This window comes from Pungitius pungitius, chromosome 8 (genome assembly GCF_949316345.1).
Source record: "Pungitius pungitius chromosome 8, fPunPun2.1, whole genome shotgun sequence".
Lineage (NCBI taxonomy): Eukaryota > Metazoa > Chordata > Actinopteri > Perciformes > Gasterosteidae > Pungitius > Pungitius pungitius.
This window is the reverse complement of record NC_084907.1, coordinates 20,994,221-21,016,857: the sequence shown is the minus strand read 5'-3', so window position 1 is coordinate 21,016,857 and position 22,637 is coordinate 20,994,221. Positions and strand designations below refer to the sequence as shown.

The 22,637-nt window shown below is 45.0% G+C and overlaps 5 protein-coding genes across 12 annotated transcripts; 3 read left to right on the top strand and 2 right to left on the bottom strand.

The window, feature by feature from the left end:
• The first annotated feature begins 4,672 nt into the window (after window positions 1–4,672).
• h6pd (hexose-6-phosphate dehydrogenase (glucose 1-dehydrogenase)) lies at window positions 4,673–12,493 on the top strand. 6 transcript variants are annotated; one of them, XM_037491012.2, is made up of 6 exons: window positions 4,673–4,957; window positions 5,634–5,791; window positions 8,781–9,452; window positions 9,564–9,681; window positions 9,781–10,050; window positions 10,184–12,493. In XM_037491012.2, the coding sequence occupies exons 3-6, from the start codon at window positions 8,811–8,813 to the stop codon at window positions 11,527–11,529; spliced, it is 2,376 nt and encodes a 791-aa protein (XP_037346909.2). In that variant the 5' UTR covers window positions 4,673–4,957; window positions 5,634–5,791; window positions 8,781–8,810; the 3' UTR covers window positions 11,530–12,493. The 6 variants fall into 6 exon arrangements, with proteins under 6 accessions (XP_037346909.2, XP_037346908.2, XP_037346906.2 ...); XM_037491011.2 differs by having other exon boundaries at window positions 4,673–4,962; XM_037491009.2 differs by having other exon boundaries at window positions 4,673–4,979.
• A 6-nt stretch (window positions 12,494–12,499) lies between these two features.
• Window positions 12,500–13,851, bottom strand: LOC119230053 (uncharacterized). Of its 2 annotated transcripts, XM_037491015.2 has the most exons (6): window positions 13,726–13,851; window positions 13,583–13,645; window positions 13,404–13,483; window positions 13,183–13,313; window positions 13,036–13,102; window positions 12,500–12,935 (listed from the first exon to the last, which is right to left on the bottom strand). In XM_037491015.2, the coding sequence occupies exons 1-6, from the start codon at window positions 13,797–13,799 to the stop codon at window positions 12,817–12,819; spliced, it is 534 nt and encodes a 177-aa protein (XP_037346912.1). In that variant the 5' UTR covers window positions 13,800–13,851; the 3' UTR covers window positions 12,500–12,816. The 2 variants fall into 2 exon arrangements, with proteins under 2 accessions (XP_037346912.1, XP_037346911.2); XM_037491014.2 differs by having other exon boundaries at window positions 12,500–13,102.
• Window positions 13,852–13,952: 101 nt separating this feature from the next.
• rbp7b (retinol binding protein 7b, cellular) lies at window positions 13,953–15,429 on the top strand. The gene is made up of 4 exons (XM_037490258.2): window positions 13,953–14,248; window positions 14,541–14,719; window positions 14,854–14,955; window positions 15,188–15,429. Exons 1-4 carry the CDS (start codon window positions 14,149–14,151, stop codon window positions 15,239–15,241), a joined length of 435 nt encoding a protein of 144 aa, XP_037346155.1. The 5' UTR covers window positions 13,953–14,148; the 3' UTR covers window positions 15,242–15,429.
• A 36-nt stretch (window positions 15,430–15,465) lies between these two features.
• On the top strand, window positions 15,466–17,891 carry cenps (centromere protein S). Its single transcript, XM_037490259.2, has 5 exons — window positions 15,466–15,640; window positions 15,769–15,892; window positions 16,986–17,019; window positions 17,188–17,254; window positions 17,543–17,891. The coding sequence occupies exons 1-5, from the start codon at window positions 15,611–15,613 to the stop codon at window positions 17,666–17,668; spliced, it is 381 nt and encodes a 126-aa protein (XP_037346156.1). The 5' UTR covers window positions 15,466–15,610; the 3' UTR covers window positions 17,669–17,891.
• On the bottom strand, window positions 17,514–21,890 carry tardbpb (TAR DNA binding protein b). Of its 2 annotated transcripts, XR_005121638.2 has the most exons (6): window positions 21,112–21,890; window positions 20,614–20,777; window positions 20,380–20,520; window positions 20,099–20,269; window positions 18,944–20,002; window positions 17,514–18,285 (listed from the first exon to the last, which is right to left on the bottom strand). XR_005121638.2 is itself a non-coding variant. In XM_037490257.2 (5 exons), exons 1-5 carry the CDS (start codon window positions 21,350–21,352, stop codon window positions 19,508–19,510), a joined length of 1,212 nt encoding a protein of 403 aa, XP_037346154.1. In that variant the 5' UTR covers window positions 21,353–21,890; the 3' UTR covers window positions 18,356–19,507. The 2 variants fall into 2 exon arrangements, 1 of the variants encoding a protein (XP_037346154.1); XM_037490257.2 differs by lacking the exon at window positions 17,514–18,285 and having other exon boundaries at window positions 18,356–20,002.
• Window positions 21,891–22,637: the final 747 nt, after the last annotated feature.

Below are 22,637 nucleotides of genomic sequence, written 5' to 3'. Positions count from 1 at the left end.
ACCCTGACCCCCCCCCCCCCCCCAAAAAAATAAAACAACTGAAGAGGCGGACATTGTCTTGTCCGACGTGAGCATACACGGACATTAATCACACAACAGACGGAGTGTTGGTCAATTAATAGATTAACGAGTTAAGTGTGGGCTGATTTATGGCTTTCTGACCTTTTTAAGTGACAAATACTTAAATGGCTCGAACACAAATTGTAGTTGAACATGATAAGTATGTCCAAAAGTACAGGAAAAGAAGACGAAACCTGACTCCTTCTTATTAAATCACGCATTACATTTAATCTGTTTGTTTTCCTTTTCAGGTTGAACTTCTCAGCTGGTTTTAGAAACACAATTTCAGTTCAGTGATCCGCTTTTCAATCCCACAAAGACCCGACACACCGCGCCGTAAGATGCAGACATCCCTCACTTTCAAATGATCCGACACACTTGGTTTTGAGTGTGAACCACCACTCGAAGGAAACGCTCTCAAGCGGCCCTTTCCTCGATTAGTTTTGATAAACACAGAGGTGCGCCGAGGTGTTATTTTTTCGAGTGTGTTATTGCCGGGAACCCTGAGAAGTGGTTTCTGTTGTCATCCAGTTCTCCAGGGTGTCAAAGGTTAACACCCTCTCTAACACACAAGTATGCAAATGCTTTCATTTCAATACAGGCTTCTTTCTATCCACCTAGTGCATGCGTGCTGCTGGAGAGCAGACTGAGGCCTCACATACGCGCTCAGCCCCCCCCCCCCCCCCGCCCTCTCCCCTCTGTTCCCCGGCTTGTGAAGGGTGATGACAACACAAAAGTACTTCACACTGGGGGGCTGGGTCGGCATTTTGTGGGTCAGTGAATGGCAGGCCGAAGCAGCGGCGGCGTGTCATTCAGACCCGGCTCCCCTCACACGCCTCGCGGTATCAGCAAACAGAGAGGTGGGACTATTAAAATCACCGGGGAGGTTTTTTTTGTGTGTGCTGCCAACACAAGGTACGCCTACTGGTGTCCACCATTCCACCATCTCAGCGAGCCCCCCCCCCCCCCCCCCCCTAAACCCTCTTGTTAAGAAATGAAAAATGCACTGCTTTGTTAACACGTTTTGATGAGTTTAGCATAACCTTCAGTAGTGGAAGACGTCCCCGGCTTATTTGCTCAAGTAAAGTAGCGAAAGTAGTGGTTGTTATATTTCTATTATTAAGAGTCCGTGTTTCATTACTATGTGATGGATTCATAATCAATGATCCTTTAACAGTTAAGAGTACTTTAAGGTTGTAGTTGTCAAAATGGAGGTAGTTTTAACTCCTTCATTTATTCACTTATAGCACCATACTGGAAAATCATCATATATTCTAAATGAAAATGTTTATCACAAAGTGGAACCAGGAAGTGGAACTTTTAAATAAAGTCAGTAATAACAATAAAGTACCTCGTAGTTGCACTGAAGTGCGGTACTTAAGCAAATGGTGCTGGTAAATTCTCTACTTCTCAACATATTTTATTGTTAAAACTGGATTTTTCTCAGTATCTGATGAATCAGAATTCAAAGATGTTTTCATTGAAGCAATATTTTTGTTTTTATACAAGTAATAGTCATTTGAAGTCTGCTAGCTATCAAATATTAAAGCGCTTTTTCTTTTGCAGTAATACATTTGTTGCGCCTTAACCTGGTGACTTTGCTCTGATAATCAGGCTGGATTTAAATCACACGGGAACTGCGACCTGATTCAGACGTCTGGAATGAGGTTAAAGCAGTCATTACATTTTTTGTGTTTTTATGAGCCCATGAGATAGGACTTTGCCACCCACAAAGGAGTGTGTAATCTTTACGATAACAGATAAATCTCACGAGACAAAAATCAGATGTGGCCTCAGACAAAAACCTAAGACAGCTTCAATCTATGTTCCATTCACTATTGTAGTTGTATTGACACAAAATCAAACCCATACCAATAAGCTATGTACAAATAAACTCACTCAACTTCTGTAAAGGTCCATAAAGTGTCTCACCAAAACTGAATAAAAACCACGAGAGCACTAGTGTGCTCCAACAATTACACTGATCCTAAACCCCCCTCCTTTTATGTTCCTAACAAACACGAGGGATGTTGTAGAAGCTTCTTCATTCTGACCCCTGTTGTCTGCGCTGAAAGGACTGTGCATTCTTTGTTTTTTTTCCCCCCGTCCGTATCCTCAGTCATCTCGTTGTAAAAAGCTCCACATGCCACCTCTGAAAAACACTACCTCTCTTCACTGGAATTTGGGGGGGGGGGTTGTGTGTCGTCTATGTGGGCCACGCTGTGTGCGGCGTAGCGTTCAGAGACAAAAGGGAGAACACGCTCCGACAAGTTTTTTGTCTTATGAGGAGATGAAATGTGAGAATGTGGTTTAAAGCACACTGCGTTAGTCACACATGCGAGGGGTGAATCTGTTTGTGGTTTCATCCCGATCCGTCGTCACTAACTGCATCGGCACTGACCTCATCAAAGAGCGGTGAACGCTGCAAAAAAAAAAAAAAAAAGACTGATATTTTTGTTGGAATCCCCCCAAAAAAAGATGGTCCCATCTTTGAAATATTAAACCACCGCGAATTACGCTTGACTTCAACGTCAGTAATTACGTTTGCCTTTGATGTCGCATGAAGACGCCTTCGTTCAATGCTCAGCATCACGTAGTCTTATTAGAGTGTAACAGGTTGTGTATTCAATTCATCCCGGCCTGAGGTCACTGTAATCCTCAGCGTCTGACAAGTAGAGTTGGGGGGGGCGGGGGGGGGGGGGGGCTAGGGCATTACTGAAAGTGAATTCTCCCTTCGGTAAAGACCCGTGTTAAATGTAATGGGTGTTGGCAAACGGGCCTAATAAAGATGACAGCACGCATTCATATGCATTCGTTTGTGTGCTCAGCTTGACGAAGTCTGCCTCGCGGGCTTAACAAAGGGGAGGAAGGAAGCCAGAGGCCGAGGGGGATGCCGGGGGGGGGGGCGACAACACACACGCACACACAAATACACCCAGACACACACGTTGGCCCTACAGCGTCCTGTGGTCTCTCAAGTCTGGAGCTGTAGCAGTGACAGCTGGGGTAGCGCGCTCCGCGTGGGCTCATTCTCTCTCTTTAGTGGCCAACCCCTCCTCTCCACACACACACACACACACACACAGAGTCTGTGACACACACTCAAACTAGCGCGCACACACATACGGGATGCTCCATCCTGTTTACTGTTTACATTTCACAGTGGCCGACCAACTTGGGAGGGCTACAGAGCTTGATCACAGGCTTTACAGCTGTTCTTAAGGTAGTGGTGTGTGTGTGTGTGTGTGTGTGTGTGTGTGTGTGTGTGTGTGTGTGTGTGTGTGTGTGTGTGTGTGTGTACGCACGTGTAGCTCTCGTTAACATTTGGAGATTAAACTAAAAACACGTCGAGAGGAAAGTGAATCCCTTACTAACCAATAGATCAGTTTACAAGGTTTGTGGAATACAAAAACTTTTTAAAAGCAAAAGGTGTGATTTCAGCGTCCCGGTCACATTGTATTCATCGTGGCGCTGCACGGTCAAAGTATGTGTGTGTGTGTGTGTGTGTGTGTGTGTGTGTGTGTGTGAAAACGAGCACAACTGATCAGGAGAGGATAAGGGGGGACCAGAGAGGGCGACTGGCAGTGTGGTCAACAACACCAGTTGGATCATGGGCCAAAAGGACACCTGCTTTGTTTGAGGTAGGTCTGGATTCAGGGAGAGAAGGCACGGGACAGCTGGACTATGCAGACAGTAGCTGAATGATAATTAAATCAGAGTCGGCAGTTTGTGATATTCTGATTATTTAGCAGAGCGCAGACTACAGCAGCTTGTGGACATTGCAGAGGACAGCTGTTGCCCAATGCTGGAGGTGGAGCATTTAGAGCTCATGGCATTTGATTGATGACCTTCCTGACTTTGAAAGTCAATGACTCAAGTAGAATACGGCTATAACACGGAGACGCCAACAGAGGTCCCCATTGTGCTGATAATACACCGCAAGTAATGGGCCTTTGATACAACTGATGCAAATGAGTGTTGAGAAGTTTAATAATCCAATAGTTTTTTTCAAATTATATAAAAGAGCATTTGGACTCCATCACTAAAAGACAGGTTTCTTTTCCTGCGAAATGTGCAGAGCATTTTCTTATATTGCGTTACTTAAATGACTGTAATACAGTGTACTCTAAATCGTATGGTTTGCAGAGAAAGACAAGCTGAAAGGGAGACTGGACTCATGTACGTTTAGGGCTGCACCCACATATTTGGTCCAAAGAGAGTTTCAGTTTGTTGTGTATCTTATTTTGGTTGTCGCACTTTTGCGTTTCTTTTTTTGCAACACATGTGTTGATTGTGTGCAATGTGTGTATTTGACTAAAGTAGGTTGTAGTGGTTATGACGGTGCTTTGACCTGTATCACATGACCTCCTTTATAACCCCTTATATGTATTGATTTTCTCAGTCTTTTCTTAATTGTACTTGTAGTACGTGTAATACATAATAATAAAACCGACAATAGCATAATTTAGTTCTGTGAGATTCCCGTGTTCCCGGTGCACCTAAAGGTCCCAATTGTTGTTGATGAAACACTTTTTCCTCCCTCAACTCTACAAATGCACAACGTCTACTTGCAGAAAGACGTGTTTGCAAGTGGCGGAGCCGTGTGTCACGTGATGCAGGAAGCGTTTAACCGCTTTTAACGTAACGTTAACCTCTTCCGTGTCCCCACGGCAGGTTCTCATTCATTTAACTTTTTACACAGTCCGTCGATAGCTTTGCTATCAATAGTTCTGGCGAAAGTGCAGTAGTTCGCAGATTTAAAAGAAAAAGGATGTGTGTAGCGTAGCGGAAGTGAAGCCCGTCAGCTAACGTTAAACGCTAACTAGCAGGTGGAATCGTTGGGTGACGTTAACGTTACGTAAATCGACCGAGCCGTTCATCTGTCGGCGTGTGTTTGGTAAAGTAAGCGACGACGAGGGGTTTGTAACGTTTAATAATGATTTTGCTTTGTATAAATGGACAGCTCCTGTGTTTAAGATCAAACCACGTAACGTAACGCAGCGTTGACGCGGCTACGCTCACGAAATGTTACGTTCAACAGGCAAGAGCGGTTGGGAACACAGGTTACGCTTCTGACGTAACTAGTTACGTTCATTCCGGGTGTCTTGTTTTTCAACCTTGTAAACCCTGTCACCCCCCGTTTGGTTCATTGAAATGCTGTAATAGGTTAAATTAACAAGAGTATTAGTTGAAATCTGCATGAAATAAATAAATGCAGCGTACGTCAACACTACACGGCAGTTGCATCCCTATTTAAAACGGTTGCACTGTTAAATCCGGATTACACTGCAGAATATTTTTTTAAAAATAACAAATATATTGTGTGTTAACATACAACACATTTACATTTACCAGGCATGAGGAATATTTGATCCCAAACACACTTTGATCTTTGAGTTGTTTGTCGTCCGTGTGCCAATATTAAATGCCTGTCATAGTCCGAGCAGTATCCGAGTCATTATTTGTTCAAGTTACCAAGGAACCATTTATGTGGAGCTTGTTATGTCTCATCCAAAAATCCTTAATTGAAAATGCCATCCTCTTTTTCTTTTTTTGTTTGTTTACGCCGCTAGGCTTCCTCTCCGGTTACCCTGTGTTAAACACATCACAATGCTATGGATTGTTGGGATGTCTGCAGAAATTACAGGCCGTGTGCATAAAGGACTCGACACTGAGAGAGCCCCCGAGCAGGCGGCAGCGAGTCCTCGCGGCCTTGGCGGACTGTGAGCATGTAAGTGTGGAACGGTGGCGCGTAGTGCTTTTTCTTCCTGGGCCTTCTGTGCCACATTAGTACAGTTAAATAACCCAATAACCTCACTATGACGCCAGAGTCACAGGAGGGTGTGTGTTCCGTGCAAACACATAACACGAACATTTAAAGTGGAATAAAATGTTACATGAAGCTCAACCCCTACAAGGTTTAGGATCGGCCCGACCTGTGTGTTCCACAGAATACTCGCTTATTTATGTTCCCTCAAAGACTCATGATTTTGCGTCAGATGGAACAAAACATATCTTTTAAAACACAAATGAATATCTTGTACTGGCCACATTAAAATCCAAATTTATAGATGATATCAAAATATAATAAAAAAAACGTTACAAAAATGTTTTGTACACAGTCTATTACCAAGATGAGATCACCACAAAAAAAGTTTCCATTTTAGTTTGGTGGATAGAATAGACTTTGACCTAAGTAACAAATGTCCAACCGAGGGAATCATTTTCAGCCTGACACAGTAAATGAGTAGATAAAGTCCTTCATTGTACACTGATCTTCTTTGTTTTTGTTGGGTTTTGTCATGTGTGTATCCTCCATCAGTGCTTGATATCTGTAACCGTAATGTGTTATAACCACTAGCACTATGACTAACGTATGTGTCACAACTAGGCTACATGCAGCTATACACCGTTGATATGATGTAACACTGACACGATCTTTCGGTGTTATCAACTGGAACGTTGGCCACATTTGCATATGTTCCCTGACTTCGTCATTCATTCATTGGCTCTTACGGACTATCGAGGTTGAACTTCTTCTTTTTTTTTCCATTTTCTTTTTGCGTGAGACCGGCAGGTGGACAAGGTGCTGCTACGGATAAACTTAATTAAGGTGAAACCAAATTAAGGGATTTTAATCTTCACTACGTGGCTGAAGGTTCCTCTTGGACGCGTTTGTCATTGGTGAGGTATTCAAAAGGATAATACTGCACATCTTGTTGCTAAATAGTCACAGAGCAGGCCTGTTGAATAGGTTCACCCTTTGCTTTTGGTAAGCAGTGAATAGTTGCAGCCCCCCCCCCCCCCGGCAGAAGACCCCCTGTTATTCACTGCAGACGCCATGGCTGTGACCAATGTGACCACGGGAGGCGGCCGTATCCCCGCAGTGCTTTGTTCACGGATCCACACAAGCAGTCAGCCCTTAGACAAGTCCTCATTGTACGTGTGGGGAAATGCATCCGGGTTAATGGGTCACATATTTAATGGAAACTTATTTAGGAATCCCCCACCAGACTAAAATAATGGGTGACGGCCCGAGGAATATGTGTGAGAGCTAAACCAGAGGAATTTAAGATGCCTTTTTTTTGTGCTCATTCTGTCATGCAACTTTGACGATGAGTCAATTTGTGGTGGAATCACGCGTTGTTTGAGGGGCTGCTGAGTGAAGAGGCGTCTTTCAAGATTAAATACAACTTAATTTATTCTAGTGTGGTATGAGGCAGAAGAGTAATTGCCGAGAAGCCGATTGAGGTAAAACTGAAGTGTGGTATGTGGTTTAGAAAGATTTGAGCGATGAAAACGGTTTGTTTGTCAAATTCGTCACTTAAAAGTGGCCATGTGTAGGTTGTTGAGCTTCATGTTAGATGCAGTAATCCTTGAGAATGTAAACCACTCCTTAATGTCAGCTGCTGTTTGCATTGCCGCTGTGTCAACATTGTGGAGCACAGGCATTCCAGATGTTGCATTGGGTTTACTGTGTACAACGTTCAGTCTTCATTTCAAACACCTGAGCTTTAACTACAGCTCTATAATGCTGCAAAAGTAAAGCCACGTGTGCACTGATATCAACTTTTATTTTTAGGTGGCATATGTCCGTGAAAGGCTGCCTCTCTTTCAAAAGGATGAAGACCCATATATCGGATTTAAAAAAAATAAATAAAGAACTCAAGATTTATCAGAGCGATTACCCAAAAAGTTTAACTTTCTTCACTCAAGCACCGATGAGGCATTCAACATTTGTGATGTGTCAAAGTTAATGTGTGTTCATAGTCAAAATCCACACAGCCCTGCAGGGGCCAATTCTGTGCAGCGGTCCACGCGTTGCCTTTAGCGTACTCCTACTAAACATCTGGCTTTGACTGCAGCAGTCCCGTCAGGCTCAATCCGTTATCGTGGGCCCGTTGAGGTCATTGCGGCGGCGTGTTCGGAGGTTCGCGGCACTCTCGTCAACAGTGGAGACGTTGTACGGGAAGCTCAGTGGCCCTGAGCAAAGTGCAAAGTCTACACCCCCTTTCGCTCCACCAGCATACGAGGAATCGCTGATCGCTTCCATTGCAAAATTAGAGCTGCAGCGCGTCGCCAGCTCTCAAGCGACTTCGTCCCGGCCGGAGAAAGAGACGGTGCTAAGTCATTTATTGCTCATTTAATTTGTCTAACTTGTGTAAGTTCCAGTGCATTTTCAAGGTTACATTACCAATTAATTTGCGTTCTTGGCGTTCCGATTATGTATGTATCTATCTACTTGTGTATACATGTTTAAATGGGACTTGTAATCTTAATTGTGAATATTTGACATTCCAAAAGAAGTTCAGCAGTAGCTATTGCACGTGTGTGTGTGTGTGTGTTGTCAAAGAGGTGAATGTGAAGTGTATCACTTTACTACAACGTGCCATTGATAAGACAAAAGGGGGGCAACTTATATGTTTAAATGGCTTTTTACCTCAAACATTTAGAGCTGCTCATTCAATGTGCTGATCGCGAGAGTCGTGATCAGCCACTTTTCACGCTTACATTGCTGATTTTTCACGCTCGTATTAATAGCAAACTGAAGAATTTGCAAGTCTTTTGAATACATCGCACTTCGCGTCATATTTTCTACATTTTCGACATGTTTTTTGCCGCTCTATATTGTTCATTAAAGAATAATCTTTGATGTGAAGTGGCTCGCTCTATTCTCTCACTGTGTGATCTCATGTGTCCTGCGGCTGTGTTCCATACAGGAGCGGCGGCTGCTAGAGGACCTTCGCAGCATGATTGTGACCGTGCTCCTGCTTCTGGTCGCTCTGTGCGCCCGGGGAGGGGAGGCCGAGGAACGAGCCGCGGCCCCGGGGGCCGGCCATGTTTCGGTGGTGGTAGTGGGAGGCACGGGGGACCTGGCCAAGAAGTACCTGTGGCAGGGCTTCTTCGAGCTGTACGTCCAGCAGGTGGCAAGCGGAAACTCCTTCTCCTTCTACGGCGGGGGTCTGTCCCCCGCCGACGTGGCCACGCCGCTCCTCTTTGACATCCTGAAGGCCGTGTCCTGCTCGAAGGACGCGTCGGAGGAGCGCTGCGCTCTGCTGAGAGCGCAGTTCCTGCGGCTCGCTCAGTACCGGCAGCTGAAGACCCTGGAGCACTACCAGGCCCTGGCCGAGCACATTGGGCGGGAGCTTCAGCAGGAGGGGATCGCGGAGGCGGGCCGGCTCTTCTACCTGTCGCTGCCGGCCTTCGCCTACGTGGACGTCGCGGACAAGATCAACAAGAGCTGCAGGCCGACCGGCGGGGCGTGGCTGAGAGTGGTCCTGGAGAAGCCCTTCGGCCACGACTTCAGGAGCGCGGAGGTACTCGCCACTCAGCTCGAGGACTCCTTGAAGGATGAGGAAATGTACAGAATTGACCATTACTTGGGGAAGCAGGTAAGAAAGTCTCCTTGTGTGTGTGTGTGTGTGTGTGTGTGTGTGTGTCCGCCCATCGCCCGCCAATCAGTAATTGGGATGAAGTAACGGTGCGTGTTGTTCTGTGAAAAGGTCGTTGCAAAGATCCTTCCATTCAGAGTGGAGAACAAGAGGTTTCTGGATCCCATCTGGAACAAGCACCACATCGAGAGGGTGGAGATCGTAATGAAAGAGACCCTTGATGTAAAAGGTCATTAAAAAATGCCCTGATAATATTGCAATTAAGTCCTTTTTGAGATATGAATAATGTCATCATGTGTTCTCTCTTCTTTTGTTTTTGCCCCCCAAGGTCGCATTTCCTTCTATGACCAGTACGGGGTGATCAGAGATGTGCTGCAGAACCACCTGACTGAGGTCATGACCCTGTTGACGATGAGGCTTCCCACGAATGTGAGCAGCAGTGAAGAAGTCCTCCAGAAGAAGCTGCGGGTCTTCAGCTCCATGCTGCCTCTGGGGAAGAATCAGGCGGTGGTGGGTCAGTACCAGGCTTACCAAAGCACCGTGCAGCAGGAGATGAATAGAACCAAAGATCACGTCAGCCTCACGCCAACATATGCAGGTGATTTGATAAATTCTTTACTGTTGTAAAACCACTTTGCAACAAATACTGTTCTCCTGATAACAATCCTGTGTGTGTGTGTGTGTGTGTGTGTCTGTGTGTGTGTGTGTGTGTGTGTGTGTGTGTCTTTCAGCGGTATTGGCACACATCGACGAGGCCCAGTATGAAGGGGTGCCAATCCTTATGATCTCAGGCAAGATGTTAGATGAACGCGTGGGATACGCGCGGATACTTTTCAAGAATGATGTCTTCTGTCTTCAGAGCAGCGACGGCGTCCACTGCAAGCCCAAACAAATCGTTTTCTACTTTGGGCACGGCAGCCTTCAGTATCCAGCCGTTCTTGTGAGTAAGAACTTATTCAGGCCCGCTTTGACGAGCGCTGAATGGAAGGAAGTGACCGAGCACGCGGATGTCGATATCCTAGGTTTACATATTTCAGACTATTATGTGCAAACCCCCACGGAGCAGAAGGAAGCCTATTCAGAACTTATTTCTCACATTTTTGCTGGATGTAAAAACAATTTCGTCAGCGCCGCAAACCTGCTGGCTTCCTGGGGCTTATGGACACCGCTACTCCACAGCCTGGCCGGCACCCATCCCCGCGTTTACCCCGGCGGCGCCGACAACCGAGACCTGCTGGACATCCGCGTGAGCGGCAAAGACGTCGGCTACACCAGCGAGGTGGTGATCATCAGCGCCGACCAGATGGGCGGCCCGTCGGCCAACAGCTTCCAGGTGATGCAGGGCAACTTCCGCGGGGGCGACATGGTGTCGGCCTGGCCCGAGCAGCTGGTGGAGAGGCTGGCCGCGGACATGGAGGCGGCGGCGGAGGCGGCCGTGCGCGAGGGCGGCGTCTTCCACCTGGCCCTCTCCGGCGGGTCCACCCCCCTGGCGCTGTTCCACCGGCTGGCCCTGCATCACTTCTCCTTCCCCTGGAGCCACACCCACGTGTGGATGGCGGACGAGCGCTGCGTGCCGCCGACCGAGGCCGAGTCCAACTTCCGCGGCGTGCACGACCATCTCCTGCAGCACGTGAGGATCCCCTACTTCAACATCCACCCCATGCCGGTGCAGCTCAACCAGCGGCTGTGCGTGGAGGAGGACCGGGGGGCGGCGCAGTACGACAAGGAGATCCGCGGCTCGGTCCTGGGCTCCAGCTTCCACTTCGTGCTGCTGGGAGTCGGCTACGACGGCCACACGGCCTCGCTGTTCCCCGGCGGCAGGGCGGACGGCGCCGCGGAGGGTCTGGCCGCGCTCACCGAGAGCCCCGTCAAGCCGCACCGGCGCATGAGCCTCACCTTCGGCGCCATCAACCGGGCGCGCGCGGTGGCCCTCCTGGTGATGGGCAAAGGGAAGCACGAGCTGATCACCCAGCTGAGCCGCGTGAACGACAAGCCGGACAAGTGGCCCGTCACCGGGGTGAAGCCCGCCGACGGCCGGCTGCTCTGGTACATAGACTACGATGCGCTTTTAGGGTAGGAGTTGAATTCCCAACTTTCAATTCCAGGTCTTTTTCTTTCTTTCTTTCTTTTGTTTTTTCTGAGCCAGCGGGATCGGTGGGTTTCCATGTTTTAGTTTATTTCATCTTGATTCAAGTTCACCACAATGAACGTAAACAATGACAATGACCCGTTGTTTCTGATCACGGCGGAAAACAACAAGAACCCCGCAGTCCTGCCACAGACAGCAGATATAGATTTCTTTATTTTTGTCACAGGATTGAAATACAATAAAGAAAGAAAAAAGAAAGCTTCTCCGGATTACACAGCGACCCCAGCTCTTCAATTGCTGCTGTTATACCATCAGGTTTGCAGTCTGTAGTTTGTGAATGAGTGAGTGAATGAGTGAGTGTGTGTGTGTGTGTGTGTGGGGGGTGAAAGTTCCTGCCAATCCATCAGCCATCATTCAGGTTGAAGGAACATCTTGTGCCAAACTAACTATTTCCGACAAACCCGCGACTGGTCGCTCATAATCCAGTTTGTTTGATCTCAGGTGATTTTGTGAATTCAGATACGCTGTTTACTTTATGATCCACACTTGTGTGTCTTCTATTGATCCGCGAGGCAGCGACCCCGGAGAAGTTTCATCCGCCAGTTGGAAAACACTGCGTGACTTGTCCCATTCGTCATCATTTTGATTATGTTTATTAACCCTATGCGTTATTGAAATGGTTCAGGTAATTCAAAACATCGGGTGCTTCGTTAGTAGAACGCAATGTGGAAAATAGGTGTGACGAGAGCAGCTTTATGAAATGAAAATGTTGTTTCATACACTTGGATCAGACTCCCACCGAGTTTCAGCAGTTGTGTTGCTGTGCCTCTTTTTGAAGCTTGATGAGCATCATTTCAGCTGAGAAGTGGAGACATTGCCCTGCACCCTGTTCCCTTTTGAAGAAAAGGTCTGTGAATTGTGATCATTACATTAAAACCATATTTTGGCCAGAGATTGTAAAGTGAACTTTGTGTGTGGTTATTTTGATTATCGTCATTTTCAAGTTACAAACTGATTTAAAACCCAAAGCATTCTTGTAATCGATTGAATGTACTTTTACTTTTCCTGGGATAATTATTATGCACTAAATCTAGAGCCAGAAACCCACATTAACATCCTGAATAACTGTTACATGAAACCAATGTCCGGCAAATAAAATAAAACTTCTAACAATTGACAGAAACACCTGCTTTGTGATGTTTTTCTAAAGTAAGCATCACTTTTCCCGTGGTTTAAAGTTTCCATTTGCTGGTGCCGTGGAAACCGCATAAAATCTTAATAGGTGGAGTATCCGATGTCGCTGCGTGACAGCTGGGCCGCTCTGCCGCTCACTGCTTCCGTCGCCCCGCGCCGCCCGGCGGTCAACCGGACTCCTACTCGCACCGCGAAGAACCCTGAACAGACACAGACACAGCCGCAGGTGTGGCTCCTTTTCAAAGGGGGGAAAATCCAGCGCACCGGTGGTTCTATCGTTTGAGAAGCGCTGTACTTCACCTGTACTGAAAATGGAAGCGGCGGTTAGAGAAAGCGACGCGTAGTACAGCTCCGGGGTGGTTCTGGCCTGTGAACACACACACGTGGGTTTGATGCTGCAGTTTGTCTACGTGACCTCGTCGTGACGCCTCGGGCCTTTTCTCTTACGCATGCCGCTGCGGTCAGAGTCAGGACGGCCGTGCACAGTCCTTGTCCACATGTCAGCAGGCCAAACACGTGACAGCAGGCCCACAAGCTCTGAGGAACCGGGTCCATCAGCGTGAAAAGCACCGACAAACCTGTTGGAAGAGTCGCAGTTACGTCCCGTGCTGATCTCTTATCTAGTGAATGGGGGGGGGGTTAAACGGATGAGGTGGGATGGGATTTACCCGAAGCTATGAAGGACAAGGCGATCGAGGCGGCCAAGTTGTTCAGAAGAGGCTGCCCGCAGTATCTGGAGGATTTGGGCCTTTAAACAAAGAGGACGGCGTGATTCATTTCCCATGGCCTCTTGCACAAGTGACCCCTGGCCTCTATGGCTCCATGCCATCCCCTGTGTCCTAGTTACCTTCCCATGACGTAGAACTGAGGGACCAGGACAAGTGCCACGAACACGGCGTTCACTATTTGACTGTGAGACAGAATAAGACCTCACAGTGAAACCCGTTTTCAATCGGATCGAAAAACACGACTAACGAAAGCGGAACTTACAATTTCACCCTCTGCTTCCTTGGTATCCATCTGCTGCTGTGATACGCCATGAATATCAGCATGTAGAGGAACATGGATGTTGCACACTCGTCACCGTAACACTACGCCTGATGGCTGGCGGAGTGCTGCTGGGAACCAACGGGGAGGGGGGGTTGTATTTCAGTGCCGCACATGCTGCATATTGTATTCATCGCAGGCTGAACATCTGCACATGAGTTTAGAACCCAAAAGCCTGTGTAGAGGTCCTATTAACAGGAAAAGAGTAGTTTCCTCACATTAAGTGTAAAAGGTCCCCCCCGGTGCTCCTCCTTTTGTGTTTCACTCAAAATAGCTGCAAGGCAGCAACGCGTTACCCTTGCCCCATATCGACGCACCGTGAAACATCCCTCCCGTTCATTTAAAAGCGGTTTGCTTCTGATACACATGCCTGTGAGAGACAAACGTCTGAAGATGCCTGTCGACTACAGCGGGACGTGGGACATTGTCAGCAATGTCAATTTTGAGGGATACATGGTTGCACTTGGTAGGTGTCGTCGGCTTTTTACGCACATTTTCTTTCAATGAATGTTTGTTTATGTATAAATGCGACATGTAAATGTCATGGATGGAGAAAGTTAATGTAAACTTGTTTACCACAGTGAATTAAGAAGTTTAAATTAATCAGTGAGCAGTTCTTTGAGCGAATGTTTTAGAGTGTTACATGTCCTTTTATTGTCTGATTAGAGCGTGACAGGCTTGGTGACATGGAAAAATTAACAATTTTTCATAAAAGCGCAACCTTGTTCTAAAAACATTCCTCCCACTTTGACACACAGGCATTGATTTTGCAACTCGGAAGATTGCCTCAATGTTGAAGCCCCAGAAAGTGATTAAGCAAGACGGAGATTGTTTCACAATCAAGACGTTCACTACCTTCAAAAATTACGAGAGTTTGTTCAAAATTGGAGAAGAGGTCAAAGAGGTGACTAAAGGGATGGACAACAGGTCATGCCTGGTAAGAGCTTTAGTAAATGTAATATTTTAGTCACGTACTTTACCAAATTAAGCAAATGACTGTTTTGTGTGGCTGTAGGGTAAAAAATGTGCATTGATCGGCTGTGTTTGTATTTGATGTTTGTTCTCTATCAGACGGTGGTCAACTGGGAAAATGATAAGCTGGTGTGTGTTCAGAAAGGAGAAAAGAAGAACCGAGGGTGGACTCACTGGATTCATGGAGATGAGCTTCATCTGGTATGACTAGCCTTCATTCTGGTGACCCTTACACTCCAGATAGTGTTTGTGATAAGGAATATATAAAGTTCACACGGCATTGTCATCATTTCTATTATTCTGTGCACTCATGGGCATAGAAAATAACACTCCCCTTGAAAAAGGATACAATTGATCTAATTACATTATTGTTTTTAGCATTTTATTCCTGATAAAGCGTGATATTTTACAACTTTATATTTTCTCTCCCCAGGAACTTACTTGCGAGGATCAAGTCTGCAAGCAAATTTATAAAAGAGCTCTGTGATCTTGTCTTTTGAGAGAACTCCAATCAACGCATTGTGAAAAAAAAAACGAGATTGCATAAAAAGCCACAGAGTTCACATACAGCTCCTGTACTTCATGAAGAGAATGTGATGTGTGATTAAATGGATCCACGATGTAATGCCTCCTCCGCACCACCCGGTGGCGCTGTGTATTAAACATGAAAATAAACTCGGACGTTGTGGGCGTGGATTACTTTTACCCGCGAGTTTTTTTTGTTTTTGTCTCGAAATATGTGTTCGTAATTTAGCGTTAACGTTCTTGTTATTTTATTTTATTTTTGTTCGTCACGGTTTCATTCTGGGAAAACTATCCCGACGTTTTCTTCTCACTCGACAGCGAAGAACAGAACATGTCCGTCGATAGAGACGAGACTCAGCAGGTAAGAGCGTGAAGTGCGCGTGCTGTGTTTGTGACGTTAGCCCGTCAATAGCACATCTGTTTGCCCGTGGCAAGCTAAACCTCATCAGCTACTGATCCGTCTGATCAATTGTTTGTTTTTGACCTCAGAGGTTAAAGGCAGCGGTCCATTACACCGTGGGTCGCCTGTGTCAGCGGATGGGAGAGGAGCACCGGAGACCGTTCAGCCGACAAGTCGTGGCGGCCATAACCGAGACCGCGTTCAGGCAGTGCGGTGGGTTCCTCGGAGAGACCCGTCTGTCGACCGCACGGCTCCACAGACATAACGCTTCAAGCCATGAGTCGCTTTCAGTAAACATGGAGCTTCAACCTTCTAGTTTTCTGATTGTTATCCGCGAGTTAAAATCCATCCGTTTAAAATGATCAAAAACAACAAATCTACCAAGATGTCTTTTTTTTTTTATCAGAATCAACAGTTGATTAGGTGTAATTTTCGCATTTCGTTCAAAAATAATAATTGCTCAAATGGTAAAATGACTCGAGCACTCCGCGTGAATTGATTTATATCAGAGGATTTTTAGAATATGCTGTTGTAATATGTAGTGATGCGTTTATGTGAACGCATTAGTTTCATGTTGCAGCTGGTTGATTTTCACTGACTACTGGATAGTTTATAGTAATCTCTAATTATTTATTATATTAGAGTAACTAAATCAATTGATAATGTAAAAAGTACACTATTTTACATTTGAGATGTAGTGGTTTAGTTCATGTTTGTCTCGGCTCCATCTACTATTAATCTGTAAAGGTAAAAAATAATTACTTTGGTGGCATTAAATTTCATACCACTAAATCCTTCAGAAATGTTCACTCATAAATCTGTTATCCTGCGGAAAATGTTTGTTTTATGTTGGGACATTTTTTGCAGCTATTCCAAAATGCACAGAAACAAAACTAAAGTTATTCCATGAAAGTACAAAAGTGTGTTAACAGTTCAGTAGCTCTTACTGTAATTTAAACCGATGTGGAGAAGATAGAGCGGCGCCACACAACCATTTCTACTGCATTTGACCTCTACGTTTTGCATTAAATGTCCTCTTAAAGAAATGTATCCTGTAACAACAATTTGCTCCCTGATACATGGCCGCTTTTGGCATTCACTCAATCCTTATTTTACACAAAGATGCTTTGTAAAGTGTTCAAACAAAGCTCTTAAACGGTTTACCATTTTATTTTTAAATTAATTGCATTGCAAGTACAGAGATGTACATGTTTAACAGAACTCGTGTACGTACGATTATACAGCTGGACAAAATACCATTTACAGTATTTACGAATATCTAAACTCAATATCTCCTCACTTTCAGATATTTTTGCTAAAGACCTGGAGGCCTTCTCACGGTGAGACTGTTTTTTTTTTTGTTTTGTTACCATTACACCTTAACTTCGCTGATGAGTTACCCTCGTGCTCTTTTTTTTTTCATTTTATAAAGTAACTGGCGAGTTTTTATAGACAAAGTATAATCTCATTTTCCATAATGGATATCATTTAATTGTTTCTGATTTCAGGCACGCTAAAAGAAGCACGGTGTCTCCGGATGATGTAAAGCTCGTAGCCCGTCGTAGTACCGCATTGGTGAGTTATTTCAACTCGATTTTCAAAAAATAATTTTTCCACTGTTAACTCACAAGCCACCAAATTTTAAAATAATTTAGGAAATCCAGTCAATGTCTTACTGTCTAATGTTATGCAGCAACTGCCATGTCAAATTACTTGCATGTCTAACATAATTTGGCAATAAATGTTCCTGATTCCTGAATGTAGGCACATTTGATCCTAATAATACAGAATCTAGGTAGAGCGATATATATATATATATATATTCTACAGCAGACATGTTTGATTTGCCTTTATTTATTTCAGTCTGTCTACATACAAAATAAAAGTGAAGAACTGATCCAGGAGCAGAGGGATTTGAAAAAGAAGAATACTGGGAAGAAGAAAAGCAGAGACATTGAGGAGGAGAGCAGAGAATTAAGAGTGGAATAAAGAGTCTCACTGGTTGCCAACATTCAAATAAACAATGTTTACTTATACAGGACATTAGATTACGTGTCATTAACGGTGCCATATTTTATGAAAATTATGCATTTCAACTTTCAAGAGTTCTACCAAATAAATCTGATACATACCTACATTTTGAATGAAACAACTTTTGTGAGTTGTTGTGATGTCATATTGTAGCGCACTGGCACATTAAGTATAAATAAAGCTTTTTTTGGCCAAGTGACAGACTACAAGAACCTAAATGTACAGCTGCCGCTTAGCTTTTCTGACAAACAACATATGTCCTATATATACATTGTGACCTCTTTAAGAGGTACTTCTGCGTGAAATGCAGTCTAATAAATCCATTACTTTCTTCTAACCTATGACCTCCAAGGTTAGTGCCGCTTCTTGAATTTCCTTAACTTCAAAAGTAGCTGTGGAAAAATTGAAAAGGGATCATTTCCTCCGACAAGCTATCAGAGGCAGCAAGAGGACAGGTACTACCCCGTGTCTGAGAAGGCCACACACTGAAAGTGTTGGAACTTCTGTCTTCATCCTTCAGAACAGACTTCAGTCAGGGTGCAAACGGAGACCTCGACCAGCAGAGCCCAAGGTCCCTAGATATGTGAATCGAATTAGATGGGTGTTTTTATTTGACAAACTGACCCAATTAATATCAACTAAGCATCTATTCAAATGAACTTTATTATGGAACGCCCTTCATTTGACATGTTTTTAAACACCTCACAAACAACACAAGAGCTACTGGGAGCCATTGGACACACCACTCCACGTTCTCACACTATCACTCGCGTCCCCCAGAGTCTTCAGCAGGTGTCATCCACATCAAGTACACACTTACAGATCAGTTCAATAACAGGAAAGCACACACCATACAGCATTCAAATCAAGATTATATAAGCAGTACAAATATTCATCACAACATTCCACTACATTTTAATGTTTCTGCACTTGATCAACATACTTAATAAAAAGTAAGGAAAATTGTGTAGCGATTAAAAAAAAAAAGGAAAAAATCTTGAAGTACTACTTAAAGAATGTCCATGTAAGGGGAGGCGCTCCACTCACACATTCAGAAAGCAGTCAAATTGGGCTCTTACACTGCACAGCCAGTCCGTTTCACGCTTCTCTCCGTTCGCTCACTCATCGCTTCATTCTTCGTCACAAGCCATCCTCAATCGCACTCATCAGTTCTTAAAATGTCAGTTGCGCAGTTCTTTCCATTTAAAAGTGGATAAAAGTGAAAACACCCACCGTCTCTCAGAACATGCGGAGTGAAGCCGTTCTTTGATGGCATTGCATTTACAGGTGGGAAGAGGGAGAATGATACCGATATCACCCCAAGAATGCTGCCAAAGAGGAGCTTCCTCACAGGAAAATGGAAGAGAGGTGAACTGCAGAAGAGATTTCAATGAAGGCTTTTCCACAGAACTTGACTGTAAATAAAGTTGCACTTAAAAACATTTAGGTTTCAACCAGATTCTTCCCAATGCAAGATTGCCTTTTAAGTTGATGACCAAGCCGGATAATGGTGAACCACAACTTTCATGCATTTTCAAAATGGTTATCACATTTCACAATGCATGCATTAGAGAATCCAGTTGAAATGGATACAAACAAATGAGAGATCAAAAGTAGCACTTTAGTCAGACATCCTGGTAAACGATTCACTTCAACACGTTCTAAATTAAATCTTTAGCATTTTTTCCAAATGTACAAAACATCTTCCACAAAAGTGTTAAGTTGTCGCATCTACACCAGAAATACATTTTGAAAAGACTCATCTTTGTCACAATACTTACCATACAAATATTTAGCTTACATACCCCACCCAGATGACTTTGACTCCATACTGGACCCAAAACCTGAACTGAACCCACTACCGCTGGTCGCAGAGTTCGACCCCGTTCCCCAGCCGAGACTGGCCGAGCTGGTGCCGTAGTTGCTGTTCCCTGCACTGAACGATTGACTCTGGTCCCGACTAGAACTCGTTCCACTGGAGGTGCTGCCTGAGGTGGACGTCTGCTGCTGGCTCGCCAGCATACCCATCATGCCCCAGCTACTCTGCAGCGCCGCCTGAGCCGCGGCCATCATCGCGGGGTTCAGGCTGAAAGAGCCAAAATTAGCCATGCTACTGTTAGTGCTGCTCCCCCCCAACCCACTACGACTGCTACCAAATGCCTGAGCTCCAAACCCGTTACCAAACCGCGTTGTGCGATCAAACTGCCTGTTGCCATGTTTTGGCTCAGCATTTGAGATGTGCACACTGACACCTTTGATTATTAGGTCCTCTCCACAAAGGGCCTGTGCAACCTATGACGGAACAAAAAAAAAAAAGACATGAATCGGGTCACCTGGGCAATGATACCACTGCGACAGGATGTAGCGTCTACAATTTCAACAGCGTACCTGATCGTCTGCAAACGTGACAAAGGCAAAAGCACGGAATGGCTTGGGGATGAAGACATCTGTGACCTCCCCATACTGCATAAAGAACTGCCGTAGGTCGTCAGTGGTCATGTCCTCCGTGCAACGGCCTACAAACACTTTCCGGCTCCTCAAAGGCTCGTCTGGACCTTGCTGTAAACAAAACAAAACAAAAAAATCAATATTAAAGCATATATAGTAACAGTAATGGTGACGCAATTTCCGTTATTAGTGGGTGTACACATGGACATTACAAGCTTCACCTTTGAGTTTGGGAGCTTGCAGTCACACCATCTCCCGTCAATCATGTGCCGTTGGGAGACCACCTTTTCTTGTGCTTCATACTCTGTGAATCTCACAAAGCCGAATCCTTTTGAGTTTCCCGTCTTGGCGTCTCGTTTAACCTGGGAGAAAAACAAATGTGGAGCGATGAGATCAGTTGTGCTGGCAAACAACCCGCAGCTATGTGCCTTTTATTACCATGTGTATTTGTTTACCTGAACCATGATGACTTCTCCAAATGTGCTAAAGTAGTCTTTAAGGTCCTGCTCACTCGTTTTCCACGGAAGACCCAGAACGATCAGATCAGAGGTCTTCATGTCTCCCCGCTTCATTTTTACAGCAGAGGAGGCGTCAATTTCTTCCATCTTTCTTTTGTTATCTAAAATGTATTCAACACAGAAGCAGCAGTTGGCTTTTAAACCTGACAAGACAGGGAGACACCAGCTATCCTATCACTCCATCACTACCCGGACCATAAATAATCAGCAAGGGTGCTTGTGTGCTGCTCAAGTTTGGACACAAGTGCCAGTTGGGACATTTTAAAGCACTTATTACCAAATGTTAACACACTTGATTCGCATGCGACTCATTTGTAGCAGTTGCCAGAACAATAACACTACAATACCGTAACAGACCAAGTCACTCATGTCTTTACGAATGCACAGATGGAACATCCACTGCATGCGGATTTTCGATGAAGTGGTCACGTGTACCTTTCGGATAGTTCACTACGTACACCGCATTCGCCCATCCGTTTTCTGGTGCGTGCAGGACTCCTTCCACGAGACGCACCCCTCGCATGCACTGGGACACGGGGCTCCTGAAGCGCAGGCCACACGCCCCGGGGAACTGAGCGGCCACGGTGGAAAGCAGGACGGTGCCGTCGTCCTCGGACGGTATCTCCATCGGTTCCTCGTTTTCTTCCTCCGCCACTCGAATGTATACTTCAGCCATTTTGGAAAACGTGTTCCTTGAATCTACGTAAAGTGACGCTATGTGGTTTAGCAGTTCGGCTAGTTGTCTACAATAAGTGCTAACGGTAGCCGACGTTATCCACTGAGACGTCGCGCTAATTCGTTGTTTGTTTTTTTTTAGAGTTAAGGAAATACTAACTGCTGTAACAAAAAAAGAGCTTTATGTTGGGCTATACATCCAGTTGCTTCATAAATAGCATTGACAGCGATGGCGCTGGGGAGCGAGCATCGGCCTTAGCTGTTCCTTTGTTCGACGGGACCACGGGGATCCGCTGGGCAACTCGCTGCCGTTGCTGCGTACGGTCCCACGCGACAACAGATCCAACGACACGACGTCCTCGAACGGCTGACGGAATTAAAGTTGCCCGACTTCGACAAAAAAAAACCGCGTGCCTCGTCTCGGCTGGACCGTTGGAAATGCGAACGGGGCGCTGTTTGTTTGTTTGTTTTTTTCCACGAGGAGAAATATGAAACCACCATGTACGGCCCCACCAAAATGGCTTGATCCAAGGGAGGAGGGCGCTGCGTCACGTGGGGTGGACGGTTCCATTTCACGGTGGTGTTTGTATGCAGAACGTGTGGTTAACATGAGCCTGTGAGTAAATCTGTGTGAGGTTGGAACACAAAAAAAAACGAAAATGTTGTGGTAGCTGTCATTTAAATGGAATATAATACAACTCGATGAACTATAATACTTATATGGTAGGACAGTTTATTCCGTCCCCCCCCTCCACCGTAATGTTGGGCCAGATTTAGTAGACTCACTAGCTTCCGTGTTTTATGTCGTAGCTCAGATGGGAAGATGGCGGTAGAAATGAGGCGAAAGTGTCTTAATTGCGCGAAGTTTCTCAAAAGACAATATCAACACTATTGTATGACATACAAAACATCATAAAGGATGTTGATGTAATACTATGACATTTTCATGAAAAACAATACCCGCTTTAATAAAACATTGCAATATGGCATTCTTATGCTGAACTATTTGATAATTCGGTGAAGAAAGTTAATCAACTGAAAGTAGTGTCTATTTAGTGTGACAAAAGATTGGACAAAATTCACAGGGCTTTGAATCTAAAATTATCTCCACTGTACACTTAATCTGTTAATTGTTTGCTTTAAAATGTTTCCCTTCTAACTGCCCTCAGAACAATGTTGAGAAATTCATTTTCACACTCATTTCTGATCCGAGGAATGTTGAATCTGAAAAACATCTATATTAGGGCCGGGACTCGATTAAAAATATTAATCTAATTAATTAGAGG